The sequence below is a fragment of the Lactuca sativa genome, chromosome 6 (genome assembly GCF_002870075.4).
Source record: "Lactuca sativa cultivar Salinas chromosome 6, Lsat_Salinas_v11, whole genome shotgun sequence".
Taxonomy (NCBI): domain Eukaryota; kingdom Viridiplantae; phylum Streptophyta; class Magnoliopsida; order Asterales; family Asteraceae; genus Lactuca; species Lactuca sativa.
The window spans coordinates 177,184,469-177,193,347 of record NC_056628.2 but is presented as its reverse complement, the minus strand read 5'-3'; the positions used below and the strand labels follow the sequence as shown (position 1 = coordinate 177,193,347).

The window sequence follows — 8,879 nt, the reverse complement described above, 5'->3', positions numbered from 1 at the left end:
TATGTCGACAGCAGTTGAAATGAGTTTTTTTTATTAGTATTTTTTTTACCAAAATTAGTGACATCGGGTTTAAACTCGGAACTTAACATAATATATCATTCGTAATTGGCACTACAAATAAAAATTATGCGTAAAAACTTACATATTAGTATGTTTTATCAAGTCATCGTTTTGGTGGTTGACATTAGAAATAAGTTTCATATTTTAATTAGTATTTATTTTTTTATCAAAATCGGTGCCACTAGGTTTAAACCCGAAACCTGACATAATATATCATTCATAGTTAGCATTGCAAATAAAATGTATGTGTAAAAAAATAATATATTAATATGTTTTATTAGGTACTTGTCTTGGTAGTTGACATGATCATGTTAATCGTATAAACTTTTTACTCTTAGGAGACGAAATCTAGTAATGGTCTGGGACCTGCAAGACCCATACCACGTCTGTCCCTGCGACTATCATATATTTATCAAATTTTATATTTTATGGCATTTTTGATAAAAAAAAATCTCATATCAATACATATGAAAATTAGAATATTCACTAGATATTAGAATATTTACCTATCAGGTTTGGTATGGATTATTCAAAAAATAAAGTTTTTTAATAATAAAGGTTCGAAATAAAGGTTTTGTAATCAATGTATCCAAATATCTTATTGATTGTGTATGATCACTTTTCTTATTATTTTTTCCATCCTTATAATGTTATTGATTCAACTCAGGATAATCCGTAAGGAACACTCAAAGTTCTATGCATTAAAATAAATGAGTTTTTTTTTTTCTTTTTTTTTCCTTCTCGAGAGTATGGATTTTTATATTTTCTTAAAAGTGTTCAAAATGGAAATATAAATATATATACTCATCTAATGTGAAAATTTGATAAAATTGACAAAATTCTCGAATATGCAGTTGAAAAACAATTTGTGTAAAAACTACATATACAACTCTAACTTTAGTTGTCGTAGGCGGATTGGACGTCTAGTTTTGCCAAGGTAGCTCGAGTTACGTTCGAGCAACCCTAAATTCGAATTAACTTCTCAACTTTCTTCATTATAATGATGTTTTTGCAAGGCATTCAAATCCAAAATCTATAAATGTTTTGGGGTATTGCTTCAAAATATGCGAGACACTCCCTCTCGACACTCACCGATGACCGGTCAACACCAAAGGTTTGGTCTCTTGGACCTAGGGATGTTGAACGGGTAATTTTTTCGGGTTTCGGGTAATTCGGATCGGGTAATTCGGGTTTTTTCATGTTAGAAAAATTACCCGTTACCCTACCCAAACTAAATTCGAGTAATTCGGGTTTGGGTAATTCGGGTATTACCCGAAATATATGATTTTTTTTTAATTTCACCTAAAAATAAATTTAATGAAATAAATAAGTCGTGCTTTATTAGTCTTGTTTATATAAACAAACGAGACATAAACGAAGTTACTTAAGCTTTGAACATTGAGATTTTCTACTCAATAATACATGAGATATCAAGTAATTTTTTAACGACTTAATCTAATCTAATAAGATGTTAAAAAAACAAATACCTAAAGATCTTAATTTAAAAGTTTAAAATGTTTAAGATAAATGTAGTCATAAGTTTTGCTATGTTCTAAAGTTTCGTCAAGATAATGAGTTTGTTAGTTGTAATAAAAACTATAATCAAAAAAACAGTTAAATTTTAAAGAACGTGATGATATATAAAAATTACTTTTAATATTGTTAGTGTCGTATTGTCATAATAAATATATTTATGTTTTACAATAATAATAGTTAGTTTAAGCGTAATCAAATACCTGTTATATAGTAAAAGCTCTACAAAAAAAATTAAAATAATTTGGGTATACCCGAAACCCAAAAAATATACCCTTTACCCGACCCGAAAAAATTTCGGATAACCCGATTACCCGGAAAAATTTACCCGATACCCGATTTACCCGACCCGTTTTACCCGATACCCGAAAAAATCGGGCAGATAATTTGGGTATCGGGTATTTTCGACAGGGCTACTTGGACCCCATAAAAGGGGCCAGACCACTTTGATCATATATTTAATCATGTTTGGGATAGATATATAGATGTAGATTTATAAATAGCATTAGAGAATGTGAGTTTGGTGTTCCTTAAAAAAAAATTAATACAAAAACAACAAAATATACTATTTGACATTTGTCGCAGTTTTTTTAGTTAGATTATATATATTTAAGACTTTTTATGTACTTTGAAGGTCATTTTTGTGTTTATTAATAATAATAAAAAGAGAATATAGAAAAAATTAGGACGCACCGGTGTCTTCCTGGTCCGCCCACGTATGGGAAAATACCTTTTTCCAGAACAAGATTCATCGCATATAAGACAAGTCACGCTATAACCATATATACAATATGCATTATGTGTTGTACCTCCTTTGCTGTTCAACCTCAATTATATCATCATTTTCATAAAATCTTACAGAAACACAGATCGAAATTGGCGTCCCTTTTCACCACCACTTGTTGATCTCAATCTCTCTCTGCAGATTTGAAATCTTGTTCGATTATGGCTATGCGTAGAAGAACTTTGCTCAAGGTCATCGTCCTTGGCGACAGTGGGTATGTATGTAGATTTTTGATTTAGGGTTTGATTTGAAACTCGATTTCGTTCTCATGATTTTTACTTTTGAAATTTCACGTGATTTCTTTTCAGGGTTGGTAAGACGTCATTGATGAATCAGTATCCTTCTAACTTTTATGTTTTTCTTTAGACTCATCGGTATGGGACCAAAAACGCCGTGGAGGGCCGATATGGCACCTCCACAACACCGTCGTAACGACGACGGAGAGCGACGCCCTGTTCTTCTCTCTTCCTTCCTCTATTTTTCTTCTTTCTTAGCCTCACAATGGCGTTGAATGCTTCAAACACCACCCCTAAAAAAGGTGGAGAGAAGAAGAATATTGATGCTTTTCCCGTTTTATTTGTATTTCTCGCTTTATCCGTTGAACGGAATATCTTGCTTTAGTAGAAAAGTACTTTTAGATTTTAGAATGTAGTGTTTAAAGCCTCATCCCCATGAAAGTTAGAACAAAGTTACAACGATCCTGTTTTTTGGGGCAAATTTACATTTCTACATCTTGTTTGTTCATTTTATCTTTCTAACTCTTCTATATCATTGATGTTTAAGATACTTGATTCACAGCTAAACAGTTTATACACTCAATATGCTGAATCAACTGGTTATTGTGATTTTCTCTTAACTATTTTTAAGATATGTACATAAGAAATTCAGTCAGCAATATAAAGCTACAATCGGAGCTGATTTTGTCACCAAAGAATTGCAAATAGATGACAGACTTGTCACTTTACAGGTGAGTTAATTCTTAATTCTTAATTCTTAATTGTGTTACTTTATACCTAATTCATATCTTCTTCACTCATCATAAAATTCATTTTCAAGATATGGGACACAGCTGGACAAGAGAGGTTTCAAAGTCTTGGTGTTGCATTTTATCGAGGAGCAGATTGTTGTGTTCTTGTGTATGATGTGAATGTGATGCGATCTTTTGATACACTTGATAATTGGCATGAGGAATTTCTCAAACAGGTATGTTAATTTGTTAATTTGTTAATTTGTAATTGTAGTTTAATCAATTCATATTTTAATTATTCTGATTTTGTTTTTAGGCAAATCCACCAGAGCCAAGTACTTTTCCTTTCATATTGCTTGGTAACAAGGTCGATATAGATGGTGGAAATAGCCGAGTGGTAAGTTTTCATTATATTAATAATTTAAAATTTAATTACTAATTTACTAAAAGTAATTTTAATTTTTAGGTTTCTGAGAAAAAAGCAAGGGAATGGTGTGCTTCAAAAGGGAATATTCCTTACTTTGAGACATCTGCTAAAGAAGACTTTAATGTTGATGCTGCATTCTTGTCTATTGCAAGAACTGCAATGGCAAATGAGCATGAACAGGATATGTAAGTGCACATAAAAAACAATAATTATTATTATTTCTTTCCAATTTTCTAAATATACAAATACAATGCTATATATGTAATACAACAAATGAATGAAAGTAATTTGCTATTTCTTGTATTTTCTGAATTTTTTTTTTTTTTGTGTTATATTATACAGATATTTCCAGGGTGTCCCGGAAGCTGTTCCAGAAACAGAGCAACGAGGTGGCTGTGCTTGTTAACCATATTGTCTGTTTGCTTGTTGCTGATGTCATCCTTGGCATTTTTATACGTAAGGGTGGCTAACAACACGTGTGTTTTTTTCTATTTTCAAAATTTGAAACTTTAAGTGTTGATTTTTTTGTACCTTTTTTTAAAATTTTCTTGTGGGGTTCTTTTATTCAACATTTTACAATATTTGTAACATGCTTTATAACCTTTGAGATTTTTCTGGAAGTTATACACATTTTTGGTGGCCTTTGATTTAAACTTTTAGTGATCTTATTGTTTTTCTTTTCTAGACCTTTTTAGACCGAAGACTAATATGATTAATATTTGTTGGTTTTAATAATATTCATTATTTTTAATGCGAGAGGAGTGAAAAAAAAAAAGCAAATAGGCAAAGGGATAGTGTCTTAATCCATTAAGGCATTTTTCTATACGTTGTGTACTTTTTAAGTTCTAACATCAAATAACATATAGAGTAAGAATCACACCGGTTAATAAGTTTTTAATTATAAGTTTATAATGTATATCTTTTAATCCATAAAATAAGAATAAACGATGCTATGTACACGAAATTAGCATCGTGGCATGTGTAGGGGTGGTGGTAGGATGCGTTCTTGAGCCTCTTTGCCATTCTTAACGATGAATACTGTTTCCATCCCCCATGTAAGGTGACGCTCAAGATGACAATGCATAAACCATACTCCTGTTCCAAATTTATTATTATTATAAAAACAATTCAAGATTATATATTACAAAAAAAAAAAAAAACCATGTAACGTAATATGCATCTTACCAGGGTTATGAGCTTTGAACCTAATCGCAACCCATCCATTTATTGGAACAATGACTGTGTTTCGATGAGGTGGGTCAACGAGGTTATACTTCAACGGGTCATTATTTTTATCAAAGTTGCCAAATCCCCATCCAAGGATGTAAAAATCGAATCCATGCAAATGCATAGGATGATCAATACCCGCTACCAAGTTTGTTCCTTGAAAAACCACTTCTATGATTGAATTATACTCGATCACCCTCACTTCCGTAGCCCTCTTAGGTGTTAGTAAAATCGATGGTAAGTTAGTACTAGTAAAGTTGAAAAACAATGGAGGAACACTAGGAAACCGTGTCCCAAACACACCGTTGATGTTATAATAATATGCTTCAAGTATATCAATAAACCGAGATACAAAACTTATGTTGTTCATACTAGCTGCCAGTCGTGTATCATTTGGGCCCGCACATGAATTGTTCTGACATGGGACTGCGTTTACAGAAACGGTGGAATATATTTGCATATCGTACTTGTTTAACGGGAATAAAAGTGGGCCCGGGCTCTTGAGACCAATAAGAAAGTCAAAAGCAGCACTGGAGTCGTTGTAAAAAGGTAGAGAAGGGAAGGGAGTGGTTGTTGGTAAATTAGTTCCATTATCATATTCAAGGATTGCGGTGGTGGTGGTGTTATCAAATGGAATGCCAAACGCGGTTGAATATGCTCTGGCAGCCATGTAGTAACTGCCACCGGCCGCCTTGGTTGCTTCTAACAAACAATCAAGTGTTTGGCCGGGGGCGATTACTGCATATTCTTTTGTCACTGGCTTGGTGTAGCCACCATCGGCTCCCACAATTGTTAGTGAATGATTAGCAATGGCGAAAAAGAGGATTTCGTTCATTGCAGCATTCACCATACGTAAAAGATATCTTTTCCCGTATTTCACATTTAACTTGAAGATATCTGTAAAAAAAACGTCTTAACCTTGAAATACTTTCGTTGCAAAAGTTTGAGCTTTCAAGCATGTAAAATTACGAATCTAACCTTGGTTCGAACATGGATAAAGATCACCAGGTTGACCATTGATGGTATAAGCATCAGAGTCTCTTGGGGCACCACCTGATGCGACAAATTCCTCGAGCACTTCCATAATATCTTCTTTCCACCACTCGCCTGAAAGAATGAACATTTTTATTGAAATATTTCTTTATTCAACAATATTAACTTAAATGGATCGATCCGTTTATTATAAGAAATAGTTACTTGTTTTCTTTTATTTCTTATGGTGTGAACTTGTTTATGTGTGATATTCTGATTGTAGGCTAAATTCGGTTCATATCTCAACTAGAGTTCGACCCAATTCTCGACCCGATGACTTTTCCCAATGATGAAACGTTGGATTAAGTTTTATATGGATCAAAGGTATATTATATATGAAAAATAGTTACTTGTTTTCTTTTTTTTCTTATGTTGCAGCGAACTCGTTTATGTGTGATATTCTAATCATGGGCTAAATCTGGTTCGTGGGCTAAGTAGATGGGTTGGAGGAATGGGCTGGACAAAAGTTATGTTCAAATCTGAATGAAAAGAGTGTTTTTTTCAATGTTTTCGATGATAAATTCGTTAAAGATATAAAAATATACATGCTAAACAAAGTATATATACTTACCAAAAATTATGGGCACTTCCTGATAAGGCTCGGGGAAGGGATAGGTGGTGCCATGTTTGGGGTACACGATGATAGCACCATGGACGGTGGCTCTAGACCAGTCGCTATGAGCATGCCACCATAGTGTCCCAATCTCCGATGAGAATATGATCTTGTAGTTAAACGAATCACCTGGTTGAATCGGACACTGTGTGATATATTCAGGACCATCACTCCATGGATTCCGTGGTTGCTTTACACCATGCCTGAGGTTTTGAACTCATTCATATACTTGTAAAAAAATTGTTAAGAATAATTAAGGATATATAATATGGTGTTGAGTTATATATATGAAGTTATTGAGTTGATCATATTGCTTGATCATTCTCGTAAACTGTATGTTGTTTATATAGCATTCTCGTGTTATTGTCGTGCTAAACTTGTGTGCATTGTGCGTATGAGTTCGTATCTTGTGGCTTTGTGTTAACAGGTTTTTTGGTCTGCTTCTGCAAATTTATTTGTAGCCATGAATATTTAAATTTTAAAAAGTGTTTTGTGAATTGCTTTTTTACTAAATAGAATCACTACGTAAAATATAAGTAATAAATTTACTTACTTTATACTCTTTTGAGGTGGAAACTATTCATATCTAAGACTGGGATTATATTTTTTTTTATAACTAAATACTACAAGTTTTTACTTGAAATTAAAATAAAATCATTTCATTGTGTGCCAAAAGCGGGCTTAATTTCATGACTGTTGCTCTAAATTTAATTAAAAGTATGTATTTTGCCAAAATCATGAGCTAGCATCGATTTGTTATACTTTTTTTTTCTTATTAACATATAAAAACAAACAAATAAGAATAAATATGAGTTTTGATCTGATAGTTAAACGATAATATTTAACTATTAGTCAAATATCTTTACATAAATATTGTATGAAATTAAAGAATCTTGTGACCAAGTTAAGTACTATATATGATGATGTTGTAACTTGTAATGAACAAGAAAAGAGTTTCAATTCATACCAATGAATGGTGATGTTGTATCTTCCATTGTTATGGACCTTGACATAAATTGTATCTCCTTCATGAACATACAACGTTGGTCCTGGAAATTGTTCATTTACTGTTAAAATGGTTTTCGTTTCACAAAGTCGTGTATACGATGCCTCCTTCACCTACACAATCAAATATTTATGTTTAATTTATGCGATTCATACTTAATTATGAATGACATGTATATAAAAGCTTATGATATTAAAGGGACAAAAAATGCAAACTTTCTTCTAAACATACTTACGAAAAACACATGATGTCGACCCCATGCTTCTGAATTAGTGAATCTTGCTAATGATATGAAGAAGAACAACAAGATTTTGATACATAAAGGCATTGTAGATGACCATGCATACAGCTTTTCTAGTCGAAGTCATGTAAATTTATACATAGAATTGCGTAAGTGGGAGGAGGTGATATTAATTCAAAAAAGTAACGTGTATAGACTATATCGTCATGTTTCCATTAAGCTTTTTACGTATTTAGTTGAGTTACTAACTTAAATCATTAAATTTACCTATAGATAAAGTAGTCAAAACAATAATGAAAATAAATACTAATAAAATAGAACCCAACAACAATTTTGTATAAATCAAAATTACTGTATTTTCACAAAAAGATTATTTGCTACAAAACTCCAACGTCGTCGTAAATTCTATCGTTAAACGTAATATGATATTTATGGGATAATCATGCACAAAACTCGCTTTTCAACGTGGCATTAACCCATGACTATTATTTTTCGACAAATAGCTACCTATGAAATTTGGTTATGAGTTTGGGAAAAACTATTCCACGAAAAAGTAATATTTTATGAGTTGCAAAAACTAAAAAGTTAGGAAATTAATAGCGGGGTTTAAGGTTTTCGATCTATAAGATATGAAGTTTACTATATTATTTCTTTTATATATCTTGGTTTTCAAAAGATGTCTAGAATTTGATAAAGTAAAAGATGTGCAAGCACCTCCAAATTCCAATACGCGTTTGAGGTGTTAATATGTATGAACACATATACAATGATATAAATATCCATTTTGAAATCTTAAATGATGTAATTATATAAATGAAGATATAGTTATCCGGTCAACATCCAACTTCCTTTTTTTTAGGGAATAGTTTTACAAGTAAAGACCCAAACAATAAAAAGCAGTTATGTACGGGTGAACAACCAGAACAAAAAAAACAATAAATTACAAAACAATACTCACTTTAAAATTTAAATAGAGCCATAAGATAAAC

General features: G+C 32.0%; 2 protein-coding genes across 2 annotated transcripts; one reads left to right on the top strand and one right to left on the bottom strand.

Annotated features, from left to right (window-relative positions):
• Window positions 1-2,312: 2,312 nt before the first annotated feature.
• On the top strand, window positions 2,313-4,424 carry LOC111914815 (ras-related protein Rab7). The gene is made up of 7 exons (XM_023910521.3): window positions 2,313-2,591; window positions 2,686-2,712; window positions 3,245-3,344; window positions 3,434-3,580; window positions 3,661-3,741; window positions 3,811-3,956; window positions 4,114-4,424. The coding sequence occupies exons 1-7, from the start codon at window positions 2,539-2,541 to the stop codon at window positions 4,175-4,177; spliced, it is 618 nt and encodes a 205-aa protein (XP_023766289.1). The 5' UTR covers window positions 2,313-2,538; the 3' UTR covers window positions 4,178-4,424.
• A 311-nt stretch (window positions 4,425-4,735) lies between these two features.
• Window positions 4,736-7,977, bottom strand: LOC111914818 (laccase-15). The gene is made up of 6 exons (XM_023910524.2): window positions 7,885-7,977; window positions 7,611-7,762; window positions 6,602-6,846; window positions 5,977-6,105; window positions 4,957-5,895; window positions 4,736-4,866 (listed from the first exon to the last, which is right to left on the bottom strand). Exons 1-6 carry the CDS (start codon window positions 7,975-7,977, stop codon window positions 4,736-4,738), a joined length of 1,689 nt encoding a protein of 562 aa, XP_023766292.1.
• Between the last annotated feature and the right edge of the window lie 902 nt (window positions 7,978-8,879).

Bases quoted from the DNA above. Each gene is read 5' to 3' on its own strand.
- LOC111914818 (XM_023910524.2), bottom strand. From the start codon at position 7,977: ATGCCTTTATGTATCAAAATCTTGTTGTTCTTCTTCATATCATTAGCA. The intron at 6,847-7,610 runs GTATGAATTGAA...TCAAAACCTCAG, and splicing joins TACAACATCACCATTCATTG to GCATGGTGTAAAGCAACCAC. The intron at 5,896-5,976 runs GTTAGATTCGTA...TTTTTTTTACAG, and splicing joins TTATCCATGTTCGAACCAAG to ATATCTTCAAGTTAAATGTG.
- LOC111914815 (XM_023910521.3), top strand. From the start codon at position 2,539: ATGGCTATGCGTAGAAGAACTTTGCTCAAGGTCATCGTCCTTGGCGAC. The intron at 2,592-2,685 runs GTATGTATGTAG...ATTTCTTTTCAG, and splicing joins ATCGTCCTTGGCGACAGTGG to GGTTGGTAAGACGTCATTGA. The intron at 3,581-3,660 runs GTATGTTAATTT...TTTTGTTTTTAG, and splicing joins ATGAGGAATTTCTCAAACAG to GCAAATCCACCAGAGCCAAG.